The sequence below is a fragment of the Psittacula echo genome (assembly GCF_963264785.1).
Source record: "Psittacula echo genome assembly, chromosome: 1".
Classification (NCBI taxonomy): Eukaryota; Metazoa; Chordata; class Aves; order Psittaciformes; family Psittacidae; genus Psittacula; species Psittacula echo.
In genome coordinates, this window is record NC_137735.1 from 105,094,550 (window position 1) to 105,111,533 (window position 16,984).

The window sequence follows — 16,984 nt, forward strand, 5'->3', positions numbered from 1 at the left end:
AAGATTTACATATTAGAAGGCAAATAAAAATAACCCTTTAATGATGCAATTTAAAAATATCTTTTAAAGCAAATTGCTTAATTCATTAGGACCTGGCCACGATCTTTTAAATCTTTGAATATTATTATCGCATCGGATGGGAATCTTGCATTAAAATGCAAGGTGTGGCAGTGGCCTGATGAATAAGCATGGGGAAGCCACTCACTCCTCCATGTTTCTGTTTCCTCAGATGAAAAATGTGTGCAATGTTTTTAAATGCCTTTATGGAGTACTTTAATGAAGATAAGTCCTGAGCCTTGTCATGATCAAAGACCAGAGCACTTCCCACCTACAGATGAGGTCACTGAATGACAGATGTGTCCCAAAGACTGACACAATAAAGAAAAAACAGCAGCAAAACAATTGAACAAAAGCCTGATCAGTTTTCAGTCATGTAGCAAGGATCAGCTGGCTGTTGTCCCAGACTGTCTTCTGCATTCTGTCATTTAAATGATATGGAAAAATCTGGATAAAAATCTTGATACTCTATTGTTAGTGCTAAAAGAAATATTAATTTTCCAAGCTCTAAGTATACTTGTTCTACCACCACTTTCTATTAACACACCTTTAGACCCTGTGGACTTTCTTGAAGTGCTTAACCCATTCACTCTTAATCTACTCACACAATTCACGCACACAACAGGTCACCTCGCATAACTTAAGTGTTTCTTCCGCAACTTTGCCAAACAACTGACTTCTGTTGTTTGGCACTGCTGTGCAAAATCAGCTACCTGTTAATAGCATTTACATAACTATTAACTATGAATGCTGACAATGTGGAAGGTCTTATGTGTTAGGGTGGAAAGAATTGCTTGAGCAATGGTTTGTGTGTAGCAGCAGTCCCTTCTTTTATCTAATGATTTATATGATGTCAATTACAAGCCAGGCTGATGGAAAGTCAAAGGAAACTCAGTGTGTCTGGCAGGCTCTTTGCCGCGAGTTCAGGTAGATGGTGGTTGCTATCATTCCTCTTTCTGCCCATACTTCTGGGGAACTATTGCTATAGAAAGTAGTTCTGCTTGCTGCTGTAGGGAATCCCTTGCCCCATGCCTGGGCACACCTCACAGAACTGTTCATTTCTTTAAGCCAACTTATTTCATGCCAGGTGAGAATATGTGTGTATGTTTCTTACTTTTTGCAGTCTATGTTCATATCCTAAGCCATGGCCTCTAAACCATTAGAAGTCAGGAAGTTCTCTGTTGTCCAAATTGAAACTGGGTGACATCTGTCTACCTGTATCTATTCTCAACTATATCTCTGACTTGACAAAAACTTCATAGCTAAAGGGAGAGGTATAAGGTCAGAGCCTTCCTGGACAACCAAACAAAGAGCATTGGCTTTTCCTGTGACTAATTCTTAAAGTTGGCGATACCTATTAGTGAGATTTTTCTTTTTCCTCTCCATCTTGTGTCCATGTAGGTTCATAAGACTGATGTTACAGTTGTTGTGTTCTTCATCATGCCAGCCAAGACAAACAATTTCAATGTGGAAACCCTGAAAGGACAAGCAGTCCGGAAGCAACTCTGGTAATTGCTGTTCTCACTGATGGCCTCAAACAGTGAATTGAGGAGACATGCAAAATTTTAATGAAGAATAATGCTCTTTCTTTTTGTTCTGCTGAAATTGAGGATTGTGGGCAACTAGAATGTATTTGTGGGGATGAAGGAGATGGGAATGGTAATTAGAACTAGATGATCTTAAGGTCCTTTGCAACCCTAACCATTCTATGATTCTATTATTCTATGATTTCTTTGTTTTTGTCCAGGTTATTTTTAGTAAACTGCCCTTGCCATTCTTTGTAACAAGTTAGCAAATAGTACTTGTTTTGCAGTAACAAAATCATAGAATCATAGAATAGTTAGGGTTGGAAAGGACCTTAAGATTGTCTAGTTCCAACCCCGCTGCCATGGGCAGGGACACCTCACACTAAACCATGTCACCCAAGGCTCCGTCCAACCTGGCCTTGAACACCGCCAAGGATGGAGCATTCACAACCTCCCTGGGCAACCCATTCCAGTGCCTCACCACCCTCACAGTAAAGAATTTCTTCCTTATATCAAATCTAAACTTCCCCTGTTTAAGCTTTAACCCGTTACCCCTTGTCCTGTCACTACAGTCCCTGATGAATAGTCTCTCCCCAGCATCCTTGTAGCCCCCCTTCAAATACTGGAAGGCTGCTATGAGGTCTCCATGCAGCCTTCTCTTCTCCAGGCTGAACAGCCCCAACTTTCTCAGCCTGTCTTCATACGGGAGGTGCTCCAGTCCCCTGATCATCCTCGTGGCCTCCTCTGGACTTGTTCCAACAGTTCCACGTCCTTTTTATGTTGAGGACACCAGAACTGCCCACAATACTCCAAGTGAGGTCTCACGAGAGCAGAGTAGAGGGGCAGGAAAATCAAAGGTATTAGAAAAATGCACTGGTCTTTATGTCTTCTGACTGTTTCTGGTACTCCCTTTGGACATGCCATTGAGCTCCCACAAAATAAGGACTGCCTGCTAATTCATCAGAGTGAGCTTCTCTGCCACCAGTGGGAAAACGTGTCCTCTTTTATTTAGAAATATAGAAATTGTACTGTCTAATCCAGCAGAATAACAGTTGATAACAACTCTATAATTTTCTGCATAACCTACAATAAGCAATGTGTACACCAAAGCAGTGAAACTTACAGTTACAAAGGGAAAATTGTTTGCTACAGCCCTTCTCAGTTTAACAGGTTTCATTTTACAACTTCCCAAACAAAAAGCAAAGCAGGGGCAGACTTAACCTCACTTTAACTGCTGTTTGATCCTACTAGGCAAAAATATGTGTTGTGAGGTACTTCTGAGCTGGGAGACATGGCAAAACTGAAGGTTCAAATTCCTAAAGAAAATAAGTGGTGGGTTGTCAAGGATGACTTCTGTTTAAAAAAAAAAATAAGGTGAAAAAACGCCATCTCACTCAACATATTTACAGATTAATTATCTAAGCAGGGAAATTGAAATATTCATCTTATTAGTTGGCTAGAGCAGTTAAACTCTGCTTGCAGAGGTAAGGAGGTTGGTCTTAAAACTGAGGTACTAAAACCCACAAGACATAACTTCTGCTTTTATGCTTGTGTCTCACTGTTCAACCTCTTTCTGATGCCAGTTTTATATTTATAAAATGATAGAGATCTAAATGACTCAAAAATCTGTAGATGAAAGGCACCGTGAAAAAAGGATACTACTTTCCTTGTTATCTCATTAACTGCCTCCAGCAGATGATTTCTGGCTCAATTCCTGGATATCAGTAATCAAGTTGAAATCTTCGATTAATGGATAGTAAACCTGCACAAAACCAGTGACAAAAATAGTTTAACAAGGATCATTGGAATCTTTTAGCTTTTGCCATACCTGGAAAAGAAGGCAGATAGCAGAAATCTATTTAGTCTCTAGATTATCTCTAAAATCATCACACGGCAACTTCTTGGGACTTACAGGGAACTTTTTACCTGGTTACCACTCTGGAAACAGATACCACAAATGCAGAGGTTGGAATTAAATGTCCAACTCTGACTTCCTAAAACTTATGTGTCCAAGGTGCATTCACTGGAGAGTGGAGTGGAGAGCGATGGTTCAGTCCAAATGATTTTTCTAAGCGTCTAAAATGATTGAAGGGAATCGTTCTCTGAAATGGGATGTCGCTCTCAGCAAATGTGTGGAGGATCTGTGCAACTAGCTTAAATTGTAGATGGCTGAAGTGTGGGGTAACATAGCCAGAGTTTTTAATGAGAACTCTGACAATGCAAGAACTGTGAAAAAGCATTGGGAGTGCAGTGGGAAACAGCCATGCTTGCAACACGTTTTTGGCCTCTGCTTTGTCTTTGATATAAAGTATGCAATGTTATATAATATAACAGGTATTCATATATAACATATTCAATAAATAATATATGGATATTAGGGAAATTTAAATTAGTTTAAATATGCAAAAGCTTTTCCCCTGTTGTATCTCTACTATGTAATTATTTTTGTAGTACTCAGTAATGCAAGCACAATAATAACAGTAAAGGTAAACCTAATGTTTTGGAATAATGCAAAAAATGCTGCTTCCAGCTATTATTCCCACTGTGCCCTGTAAAAGTAAAAGACCCTCTCTATCATCATATGCAGCATTATCATGGTCACAATCTGGAGCTCCTGGATAAAACCATGTGATAGCAGTATTGCATAATAATAATAGATTATTTTAAGGATGACACAGAAATTAAATACAAGATGAGGTTGGCACTTATAAAGGAATAGATACTGGCTGATTTGGGATATAAAATCCTTCATTTCTTCCACTTCTGAAAAAGCGGTCTGTCCTAGCTGGCTTAAGTTTTGAACATTGTGCATGGCATGAGTTTATGACAATATAGTCATGAAGGAATAGCTTTCTCAGATTTGAATCAGTTTTGTTTGACATTTAGCTGCTTTACAACTCATCCAAAATTAAGTCATCCACTGTTGTGTCTATGTGATTTGGGAGAGAAAAACTGAAAACAGGTATGTGGATTCTTGACTTGGTAGAGTTTAGGATTTCACTTGACAATTTTGTCTTAGCCCAAGGTATAATTCGTAGAAATCAGAAAGGCAAGAAAAGTTCCATGAACTGAGTGTATTACTCAAATGGAGAGTGCATTTACTATTTTGACAGCACTTCCAGTCATATTTTCAAGTTATTTCCACGAGGGTCAAGGTAATACAAATGAGTCTGCATTTAGAACATTTGTTCACTGGAGTTCTTTCTTAGATAAAATATAACATTTGTCTGGCACAGGTTTTATTATTAGCTTAAAACATGGCCTGAGCATTCCAGGAAGTATTTTGGTTTGCAAACTAATTTATGGCAAACTACCTTTTAGTCAAACACCTGGTTTCAAAATTCTTTGAGTTAGGAAATAAGGCAGAATATGAAGGGAAAAGCTTGCTTTAAAATGCATATTTATTTAACTCTTTTATCTTACATCTTTCTACTAGATCAAATTAAATTGGAGACCTCTCAGTCTTCATTAGTGTCCAATGTTAGTGATCATCTTTCTATATGTAGAGTCATATCTATGCTATCTTTTCACAGCTGAGATGAAAGTGTGGTCTACTGATCAGAGCAAAATATTAGAAGTAATTACTAATGGGATCTGCTCCTGGCTTTCTCAGTGCATTCATCTTTGGATGCAGATCAAATGCACAGTTCTGTTGAAACCGATCAGTGTGACTGCTGGCTGGATAAAAGAGCTTTGAGAACCAGACCTCTATCTGCTTCTGTATTCTTGGTTCCATCTGTATATGTGAAAGCACAATTTAATCTCCAACAGCAGGAATCTCCTTTCTTCTGCCTTTGTCATGGATTCTTCTGTTTTATACATCTATTTATTTATTTTCCTAGGGACACTGCACAATCTGTGAAAGAAAAGTTTGGAAAGAAACTCTACAATGCCCTGCTAAAGTAAGTGTATAGGTTGCTTTGCTCTGCCTTGCACAGCCACATATTCAGTTGGCTTACCTGTGGTGTTTCTGTGCTTCTACTCTTCGTGTAAGAACTTTGGACACCTATAGGAAGGGCATAGGAGAAGAATATGGCACCCTTTTTTCCATATACGGGTTACTTGTTCAATACTCATGTCACAGAGGAAAAATTCAAAGGTGCTAGCATCCCATTGTGAAAAGAGTCTCAACAGATATGGGTGATGTCTAAGTAACACAGTGAGCTTACTCACTGCCTAAAATTGCCTAACTCAGCTTAAAAAAGCCCCAAAGACAAAGTAATATATATTAGTGGCTTAGTCATATCCTTTCAAAAGACACTTGTAAATGAATGACCCAAAACACAGATGAGATTACTGGAGTTTCAGCAAAAAATGAGGTGTGTCTGAAAAGTAGAAAAAAGGAATTCTTTAGCTTTTTTGGAAGCTAACTGGAAGGTCAGCAAGTGTATGGTAGAATGAAATGTAGGGAATATAGAAGGGCCATGAAAACAAAGGAAGGATTCATGTTGACATCAGTAGAGTTCAGATCAGACCTTGTTTGCCATTTCTTCGTTTTCTTTATACAACTGATAATAAGTCAATTGGTAAATAGGTTCTGTGTTGCCTCTGCAGAGGAGAAATTCCAGACTTGAACAAGATTCTTGACCGAGATGATATAACCATTATGAAAAGAGCCATCTTTTCAACTCAGGTCAGAAAATGTACTATTTACACAAACATCTAGTATAAATGATTAATATGACTATGTGCAAGTATTGTGTATGGCATATAGTGATATGCATTCACTGAAAAGAGTTTTTTCCGCAAATGTACTTCTCATTAGTAACATTTAAAGATTAGCTGTGACTGTTTTTAATGAGAGTATGACCCAAACCAATTCTTTTGGGGAATCCATAGATATTTTCCTTCAGTCACATGCAGGACACCAAAATTCCTAGTTATTTTCTTCTGCACCAAGTGTGAACTTTACATTATTTCAGACGCATGGATTCTTCCATTTTTAGAAAATATGTAAGATCAGTCTCTTAAGGAGGCATAACACATTGACTAAAAACCTTTAAAATTAAATGGTCAGCTTTTCTAAAAGTTAGTACAAATATGTTTATTGTGAGGTAAATAAAACAAGTCCTTGGCAGGTTTTATGGTCTCATTTGTGGCCTTATTTATATAGAAGACAATTTTATATGTTCATAACTTTCCTTTCTTCCCTTAAAGTTGAAGTAAATACCTATTCACATTGATGACAAAATCTCCCACTGTCTTTCACCTTAGAAAACAGTAACAGGACTCTGACAACAGTTTTGTCTGACTTATGGTTTGCCTTTTCTCTCTTTAGCGACACTGTCTGCCTCCAGTGACCACCCACAACATGATTGATGATGGCAATGATCCAATCCTTAATACCATTCGGCGCATTGGCCTTTTCAATAATCGTTCAGACAGAGTAAAGGTACATTCTGTCTTTTTAATTTTAGATATAAAATGGAATTTCTTTAAATAGTCTCAGTCTGGATCATTAGCATGGGAGTGCAGTCAAATTCTTGAGACGCCATATTATACAGATAAAGTAGTTCTCTCTTCCTCCCTTTCTAGGAGTAACAGCTAGTCAGTTCACAGATATCCTTAGTTTCTGTTTATCCAAGTTAATTTCAAGTTAGAAATCTGATGTTAGGGAATTGTTTTATTGCTACTTCCTTAAGTGAATGAGGAACTACTAGTCCTTAAATCCGGAGTGACAGGTCATTTGCAGCCAGATATAAAACTCTATTAGATGCATCTGCTTAAAACTGGAGGTCCATCATTTGAGCACAGATATTTCTGGAGTATTGGTTCATCTTTTAAGAACAGCACCCTGATGCCCAGCATTTGCTGTAGAAGGTAAACAGGGGTTTGATCCTGAGAAGAAATACCTGTTCAGGCTGTGCTCATGTTTACTTAAACTTGAAGCTAAATGTGTGCAAATAAATCCTTTCCTCACTTCCATGTCTGCCATGCCAGACCAGAGAAATAATCAAAACCTACTTTCACAAGTCTGCCAAGGTGGGATTTTTTTTTTCTGTTGTCCCAAATTTTAAGAGATTCATGGAGTACTGTAAAGATTGCTGTATTTCAGCTGGATGCTGTGAAGCTCAGAAGTGCTGTATCCTCCTGAGGCCTCCTCTGGAACAAGACATGCCGTTACTCTGTACCTTGGTACTACAGAACAAGAGAACCAATTTAATATTGCTAAATGCCACGGCCTTAGGTATAACCCTCAATGCACATGGTCTTCCTTGATCAACAAGCATAAAGCTGAATACCTGCCCAGAAAAAGGGTTCATTATCCATACTATTTCTAAGACAAGACTGCATGCAGGCAGGATACATTTTAGTATGGGAAGATGGACAAAGGAGGTATTGTCCAGACCCTTAGGAAAAGATCAGAAGAAATTGCTTAAGCTGATCAATAATTAAAATGTACTGATGACGGTTTTCTTTCAACTCTAATGTAAGTTTTGAATATGCAGGTGATCGTACATCCAGAGTTCCTTTCTTCGACAAGCCCATTGCTGCCCTTGGACTATGAGGAATTTGTTAGAGGCTGCCATCTTGGTGTATTTCCATCATACTATGAACCCTGGGGTTACACTCCAGGTAGGCAATCTATACCCTTAACTAGTACTGGAAGATAAATACTCATTCTGTTGATGCAGAATAGCTTGCAGACAGTTTCTTCTGGAATCCTGAAAAAACTCTTTTGGCTCTGTTTCCTCTGCAGTGCAAAGGTCTTACTTCTGGCAAAATTTGGGGGCCAGGTGGTATAAAATGACATCTACTGACTGACAACTACTCACATTTGTCCCTGCGTTGGACCCTTTCCCATACTCACATGTAATCTCTTGATTTTATGTGGCTTTAGAACTAAAAAATCATTTTAAAACTTAATCCTTAACTTGATTCAAGAATTTTAGAAGATTTAGAGCAATATGCATATTGAAAAAAGTAAGACGAAATCTGATGCTACTAGTTGATGTAGTTCAGTGGATTTAATTCAAGATAACAATTAAGTTTGGTAGAATTATGTAATGCCTTATCGAAGATATTCACCACAAATGCACATAGTGGCAAAGAATTTCACAGAATTAAATGGAAATTCCTAAGGATACAGAGAAAATATAGTTTCTGACTTAAATAATTTGGCTCAGATTTACAAAAGGCACTTACCACTTGATGAAATCAGTGCAAAACTATGAACTTGAATACCTATGAAGATCAAAGCCTAGGTGCCTAGGGTTTTTATGTCCTCCAACATGCATTCTACAGTCTTGATAGACATCTGAAAATTGAGGTGTCCCTCTGAAAAGCATTTTCTGTAAGCCAATGACTCAGAACAGAAATATTGCAAATTTAGTCATTCTCCATAGCTATTTCTCTCCAAATAAGTGGCTATTCAATTCCAAATAAGATAACTGTCTTGCATTCTGGTAATTCCTCTTCCTGTTCTAACTTCAGCTGAGGTATAAAGTGTGACAGCCTGAGATGATTTTGAAGAGAACATTAAAGTAAAACTGGACAGAAAAGTTAGACTTGTACTTGGCAGTTTTCAGGAAAGCTGTGATTTACACTAGTTAAAAGTGTATTTTCTCTTTTCTTTACTAATGCAAAAGCAATTCCCTTAGTTGATACTCATTTAAATCCTTCAGAAACAAAAAGTGACTTTTTAAAGGTATATTTCTAGCTCTCTTTTATAGACATCAGTTTAATTATCATATGACTGAAGGCCATGTAGATGGCTTTTAGCATTTCAATGACTAGGGTATTGATCTACTGTCTTAGGTTCAGTTTAAGCTCACCAGCAAAACTCTGAGTGAACAGTTACCTTTACAGACAGTGATGATAGAAATAACTATAATAGATGCATACATTTTCTAACTTTATAAAACTAGCTCCACAAGTACTTTGAATACAGTCCTGAGTTAATGATAGTGTTTGTTGGGGTTTTTTTCTTGCTATAGGGATCTGTTTACAAACAATGAATATCAAAATACAAAGTTTAACATGATCCTGCACTTAAGAGATTCAGTTTTTTAAGTAGTTGCAAACAACTGATGATCATAATCGTACATCAGGCTTCAATTTAAAATCCAAGCTAACAGTCCAGACCATATATTGGGGTTCTCAGTTTCAGCAGTGGACTCCCAGAAAATTTTCAGTTCGGCTTCTGGGAAACACAAAAATATGTTCACAAAAACAGTGTGAAGTTTTCTTCTTATAATTACTTCTTCTTTCTTCTTTCTTTCTCTCCAAACCCACAGCAAAGCATAATAGTTTTCACTTGAAATTTTCAGGGCAGCTGTAGTGTTATGGGACCTTCTGTCTGCCTGTTTTTCTTTTTTCTCTCAAGGTGAAACCATTCAAAGCATATTGTCCTGAAATGTTTTCTGTTTGTTTCTTTGGCAGCTGAATGTACTGTGATGGGCATTCCCAGCGTAACCACAAACCTTTCTGGATTTGGCTGTTTCATGCAGGAACATGTTGCTGATCCAGCGGCTTATGGTAAAATTTTTAACAGTACATCGAAGTACTGACACTGAGTTGGGAACGTAAAAAGCACAGCAGTGATGCTGTTACTCCTCAATTTCATGCTTTCACTGGTGCAATGGAGTTCATTGGGTAATATATTCAGAGCTCTGAATATCTCATTATGTTGAACATGCCATTCAAGCTTTCATACTTATCCAAACCCTTTCTGGTTCTGTCTTTTTTTTATCCCTTTAACCTTTTGTCTGCTTTATCCTTCCAAACTCAGTATTCCTCCTCCTCCTACTAGTTTCCCAGCACTTCCCTTTAATGACTCAGGTTACACTGTGACGCTGTCAGCCCTTCAACAGAAGCAGTGAAAATCTGCTTCTGTTTGAATAGTCCAAGAAGGATGTGCTGGGACTTTAAAGGCCAGTGAAACTCACCCCCATCAAACAAAGAATAAATTATCATTTACACTAAAAAGTAAACCTGTGAAAAGAAAAGGAACCCACTTACTTACAAATAAGAATCTGTTCATGAAAGTTTAGAAATGGTTTGTGATTGGAGTGTGGTGGGGAGGAGGGCAGCCAGCTCCTGTTGTGTCAGGACAGTATTGAAAATGTGTTGAAACTAGGGCCTTCTGTGTCTTCTGTGCACAATTAGGCAATGACAGCTCCACACTCGTTCCAGTTATGCCCTGGCCTTAGGGGAAGGGGTAGAACCTGTTGCAAAATATAGCTATGCCTGTCCGGGTAGGCATATCTTTAAGAGCCTTCAGACTTGCTCTTCTCTGCCAAAACATAGATGTGAGTGTTGACATAATTTACTGTACATTCCTTGGGGACACTGAGCACTTCAGTTAAGGTACTTGTGCTTTTGTCTCATCCATGAAGATAGCTGAGGTCTAGTACCCTCTTCTTCCTAACACCCTGGTGTGAGGAAGGTGGCAAGAATAAGGTATTGATCTCAACAAAGTATAGAGGCAAAGTTTACCTCGGCATCTCTGCTAGAATTGTACACTGACTAATACATGTGAGTTAGCAGTCTCTGTGGAAACACTGATATTTCTACAGAAAACACAGCCTCTCCACTACAGGCTGATTCTGGTCATCCTCACTCATAAATTCTACTGCAAACTAGGAAAGCACTAGATTATTTTTTTAAGCAGTCAGTATTTTATCTAGAAACTCTTGAATGCTTTTGGACATACTTAACAACAATAAAGTCTCTGAGTTTTGAATGATTTGCTGAATTTCAACCTGAAAGGTAAAGAAAGTTAAAATAAAAAATACATATTTCTCTGCAGCTTTCCATTCCATTAGAATAGCAACAAATATTCCAGTTATAGCTGCCTTCTAAAATTAAAAAGACTATATAACACATGTAATGTTTGTAAGACTATGTGACAGAAGGTAGAATGGAAATGTAAGAGGTCATATCCCATTTTCAGTTCCACTTGACTTCACCTTTTTTGTGTCCTTCAGGCATCTACATAGTTGACAGGAGGTTCCGCTCACCTGATGAATCATGCAACCAGTTGACTCAGTTCCTGTACGGGTTTTGTCAGCAGTCCCGTCGCCAGAGAATCATTCAAAGAAACCGAACCGAGAGGCTCTCAGATCTGTTGGACTGGAGATACCTAGGCAGGGTGTGTGAAACTGTGTAATAGAAGTACTACACATTCCAGGCACATAGGTCTAACTAGCAGTCCTTAGCAATTATGCTACAATGCAAGGAGACATCCCTGCTCTGAAAAGCATCTCTCAAAGGTGCTAAAGGCAAAGCCTGCCTTTACAGTGTAATGTTTTCATTCTCCAGTGATAAGGAGAGACATGACTTAACGGAGTAAGTTAGAGCAGAAGCCAGTCATGCTGGTTGAGGTCTTTTGGTGCTAAAGGCAATGTAAAAAGCTTGTGACTGACAAAACTAGTTGTGTCACTGGCAACCCTACATTAAGAAGGGTTTGTGCTCCAAAGTCATCTGTATTCTTCCAAACATCCTACCTGTTCTTGCTGCTGGGCCTTGCGCTCCTCAACACTTCTAAATGACCTCTGTGCCTTGAAGGCTAAATAATGGGTTTGATTTGACATAGAAAACACTGCAGTACCACCTACTAAAACAGTAGCAAAACGGTATTCTGAATTCCACAGGAGCAGAGAAGCAGATGCACATGCATCAGTTTTTAACTATTTTGAATCTTGTCCTGCTCTGATATCTGTGTGAGAATCTTTCTGTTTATATGGTTCTCAACACAGCATAAGACCCTGATATAGCAAGCTATTTTTATCATGCATGTGACACATACTTGTGAATATAGTGGATCCATGACTATTTTTGCCAAAGTCTTAAATACAAGGCTTCATAAATATTACTCTCTGTAACTGTTACACATGCTTCCTATGCAAGGATGAGTCCAAAGGTCGTGTATATATACATGTGCACACTTAAAGATATAAATGTTCCTGGTTAAAAAAGAGCCAGTTCTATCCTGAGAGACAAAGAATACCTCGATAAAAACTACACTAACTGAGACAAAATGCTGGTTTCTATCTTAATGCATTGGTCTTACAGAAACCTTATTCAGCTTCTGTTCCAGACTCTACTTCAGTGTGAATCTAATGTGAATGTTTCACTACTTCACAGCAATGTACTTATTACAAGCAGCAATATCAGTTGGATTCTGCTTAGCTGAAAACATGTATAGCCTTTGTTCAGCATTATCTTTCAGAAGATACTAATATTAAGCTCCTATTTTACCTGTTTACATTTGCCCAAGACTTCCTTGACTTGTAAAGGCTTCTCTTTCATGTTGCAGTATTATATGCATGCCAGACACTTGGCCCTCAGCAGAACATTCCCAGATAAATTTGAGATGGAACCATGTGCTCCACCAAAGGTAAAACCTGCTTTTAGAGATGAGTTCATCTGCATTTTAGCTCCTCTTACAAAGAGAAAGGAGTGTGACAGTGTGTGTGTACGTGTGTGTGTGTGACAGAAAGAGAGAAGAGAGTTAGCAAGATTTGTTTTAACTGAAGGGAAGTAGGAATTAATAGTTAAAAGCTCAACAAGTTACAGACCCAGCCTCTAGTCAGGAGTTATAATGGCATCAGATGCAAACACTAGGAATACCAGGTGCAACACAGGAACAGTTCTTTGGGTCATTTAGAGTGACTGGTTGGCACTATGTCACTTTACACCAGCTGAGAAACTGGCCTTTGAAATTTTTATTAAAGAGTGGCAGCTTTTAATTTTGCTTCTGATAAATGTCATGGAGAAGTTCTGCACAAATCAAGCAGGAGAGGAGCTGGGAAAGGACGCTTTAGGGAAAGTGAGGCAAAGAAAGCATCTAAGCATAGTCTGTGAGGAGGAAGCTGTGGTTGGAACTGCAAGGGGTCAGTTTAAAGGCATACTTTCAAAGTGTTCTCTCATAGTGCATATTATCACCAAAGTGAGAAGGGAGGCTGCTCAGATCCAATATAAGAACAATATTATTTGACACCAAATCCCCAGCGCCTCTGTAGAGCAACACATTTGTTTTTTAACAAGAAAGACAAAGGAAGCTCAAACCAACCCTTTCTTGGCTCTGGTTTTGCAGATATTGGCATTATAACTTGAAAACAGTTTTAAAACTTGATGGAATTCTGAATTTCGATAAGCATATTCTGACTATGGGGTACCAAAGGATTTCATCCTGTGTTGACAGTTTTCAGGATCAGTAAAGGTTGTCATAATTTGCAAAAAGGAGTGCTAGAAGGGCAGTATGTTATTTATTCCACAGGCTAAAGATCACTGCCATACAAGCAGAGAAGGACTGAGGGGATGTAGGGTCAAGGGAGTTTAATTTTAGAGTGCAGAGCAGATCTAACTTACATCCCACCACTGGTTTTCTTTGAAGTGCTAATTTTCTTAAATTGCTGTCTACAACTAATTGAGGAACACTGTGATAATACCTAAAACATGTTTCTCTCTGCCAGACGGAAGGTTTCAGGTATCCTAGGCCTTCATCAGTGCCACCGTCACCTTCTGCCTCTCAGCATTCCAGCCCTCACCATAGCGAAGGTGAAGATGAAGATGAGGATGAAAGATATGATGAGGATGAGGAGGCTGAAAGGGATAGGCAAAACATCAAGTCTCCCTTTACCCTTGGAGCATTGCCACAAGGGAAAAAGAAGCAGCATGGAGAATACAGGAACTGAATTTGTTGCTCTCACCCTGGCAAGGTCTCTTCATCCATTCAACAGTTCTTCCTGTAGGTTCCTAAGCTTTCTGTTAAGGACAGTATGATATAATCAGGGGAGTCTTAAATGTTATTTGAGCTACACTGTTGTAAATCCTAATATTATTGCACCTTAAAAGTAGTTTAAATGACAATCCTTCTGTGCCCCTTTGAGATAGAAGAGATTTCTCAAGCCTAATAAACCTAGAGAATGTGACAGTCCCCTCAGGAGCTTATACAAACTGCAGGTCATAACTTTGTCTATATAATCATCTATATTAATTATAGTCTCTGCTGATAGCTCCATTATGGGTGTCCCAAATTAATTTCTGCTTCATTTATGTTTCCCCTTTCCCTTCCTAAACTAATATGAACTTTAAGCCAGAACTCAAAAATTTAGAGAAAAAAAGTGTTGCACTGAGGAAACCTTGGCAGGGTTAAAAAAGACACGTGGAAAAGAAAATGGTGTTTCTTTTTACTTACGCTGTTTATTGTAAGCTTACATCACTTAAAACATGTTTTTTTATGATACACAGAAGTGTCTTGACTCAGTGGTAAAGCATACTTCCTGTGGAACAAAATAAAGTCTTACGCAGTGGGCATTTGAATTTTAGAGACAAATGAAGTTATCTTTCTGAAGTCACTTAGACCCACAATAAACAGCAGACTGTTTATTTTCTGATTCCTCTGGTATGTCTTTTTTGTTGTTTTCATCTTGTCTTAGGTTCTAAGGTTATTAATAAACTAGTTTGGGAGGAAGCTAATGTGACTTGGCTAAAGAGAATGACAAAATTTCCTTATGTTAGACCTTTCCCTGCAGACCAACCTACATGCCATAGTGCAGTGTGACATCATTTAAAGATGGGTAATTCTAATTCTTCCAATTGCCCAATTAATCCATGGTCTATTTCACTTCTTTGAGGAAAGATGTAATTGTAACAAACAATGCTAAAACAATTCCAAGAACACATTTGCTCCACAGACATAATATCGAAAAGCACCTGAAATTTCTAAGTGCTTGGGGAATAACTGAACTCCACAACAAGAACTAGACATTACCTTCAGAAAGCTTTCAAAAGTATTTTAATTCCTAGAGATGCAGAGAGTGCCTGAACATGCTCTTCAGAAGTAGATCTTGACTTTAAGATGTTAGGAAGGAGATTCATCTTTTGTTTTGGAAGTTTGCGCATCAAAAATTTCTCATGCTGTTCAAGAAAAGACATTTCCAGGAATTGATTCAGCCTGTTCTTCAGCAGGTAGGATGATGTAAATTTTGGAGGTATTTACCTTCTCTGTAAATCCCAAGGGGGAGCCTAGATGTCCAACTTTGATTAGACACATACCTTTCAAACACTTAGCCAACCTTTGATGACATGGTTCTTACTGTACAACATATAGAATAAAAGTGATTAGGTGCCTATTTGTATTTTTGGCCGCCTAAAATCAGTTTTAAAATTGGACTTTCATTCTTAAGCTGATTTGGATAGGTGAATGAATAACTATTCTCAGAAGACAGGTTCAGGCTTTTATGGCAAAAAGGACTCACTATTTTTTAGCCATGTTAAAAGTAATTAAGGCAATGAGAAGTTATTTTTCATATGAAAGTGGTGAAAGTAAAGATACTACAAACATTTTCCTTCATACACTTTACTAATTGGAGAACAACTGCACTTTGTGAATTCAGAAATGTACATTCTTCCCCAAAGTGCTTTAATCAGAATTTCCTCACAGAATCAAAGAATCCGGAGAGTTTCAACAAAAGAACATTTAAAAGGTACATAGATTGAAGTTACTGTTCTCTTAAAAAAAATAATAAAGTAAGAAATCTACAATTATTGCTTGTATTTCAATGCACTGTTGTATGGAAGAAAAGCACTTCATCTCAAGTTCCCTGCCATCAAAATTGCATGGGCATCATCTGAGAGTGATCCAGCACTTCCTTGGTTGCCTAAAAATGTTTCAGTTGCCACAAGCTGGTGAGCATCTGTTTACCATTAGCTTCATTTTGGTGCTGAAAGATGTAATCAATACATACGTATTGTAAATATTTTTAAATGATGGAGGCACAGCACAGGCAGTATGGAAAGTGGGAAGGTTTTGCCAGGGTTGCATTAAGACAGCTACACTTGTTCTTTCTGAACAAGTCCCAGAGGAGAAAAATAAGCAAGACGTATGGTCCAGGTTGCAGGTTCTCTTAGATGTGCTTATGGTGTTTGAGTTCTCTGGGAAGAGCAGAGAACTGTAATGACATCTCACACAAATCCAGCTGTGTTTGATTCAGCACGCTCATATGCTTTGAGCACCTGCTTGGTGACAGAAAGTGCACAACTTCTGAGATATGACTGATGTGAAGATAGTGCCCATTCTTCTCAGAAATGGTCCTTGAGTGGCCAAAGCGACCTCTGCGTCATGCCTCTAGGCTGATTTTAGAACTCTCTTGAATGCTAGGACTAGCCATCAGTAGCGTGACAATTTAACTACAGCAAAGAATTTCTGCCTTTTGGATTTGCAGTTTTATAGGGAATGGCTTTTTGTTCAGATAGATTGCCTAACTTAAATGCCACACATTCCTAATAGTTACTGACATCTGACAAGCTTGGTAGCAGCTGTCTCTTACATAAGTGATTATCTGCCAGATTGAAAATGCTAGGGTTTCACAAACCACTCACCAGCACGGCAGAATGTTTATTCTGTTCCATGGTATTTATAATGAATTGTTTAAGCTAGTTTACATCAGGAC

At 38.2% G+C, this 16,984-nt stretch overlaps 1 protein-coding gene across 1 annotated transcript in view; it reads left to right on the plus strand.

Moving 5' to 3' along the window:
- Positions 1-14,224, plus strand: part of GYS2 (glycogen synthase 2) — a gene marked incomplete at both ends in the record, with an annotated part of 42,721 nt that extends 28,497 nt beyond the window's left edge. The window contains 9 exons of the mRNA XM_080634299.1: positions 1,459-1,565; positions 5,426-5,485; positions 6,138-6,216; positions 6,862-6,975; positions 8,033-8,159; positions 9,966-10,061; positions 11,513-11,676; positions 12,844-12,924; positions 14,003-14,224. Coding sequence (XP_080490425.1) covers positions 1,459-1,565; positions 5,426-5,485; positions 6,138-6,216; positions 6,862-6,975; positions 8,033-8,159; positions 9,966-10,061; positions 11,513-11,676; positions 12,844-12,924; positions 14,003-14,224 — 1,050 coding nt within the window. The remainder of the gene's footprint in view (positions 1-1,458; positions 1,566-5,425; positions 5,486-6,137; positions 6,217-6,861; positions 6,976-8,032; positions 8,160-9,965; positions 10,062-11,512; positions 11,677-12,843; positions 12,925-14,002) is intronic.
- Positions 14,225-16,984: the final 2,760 nt, after the last annotated feature.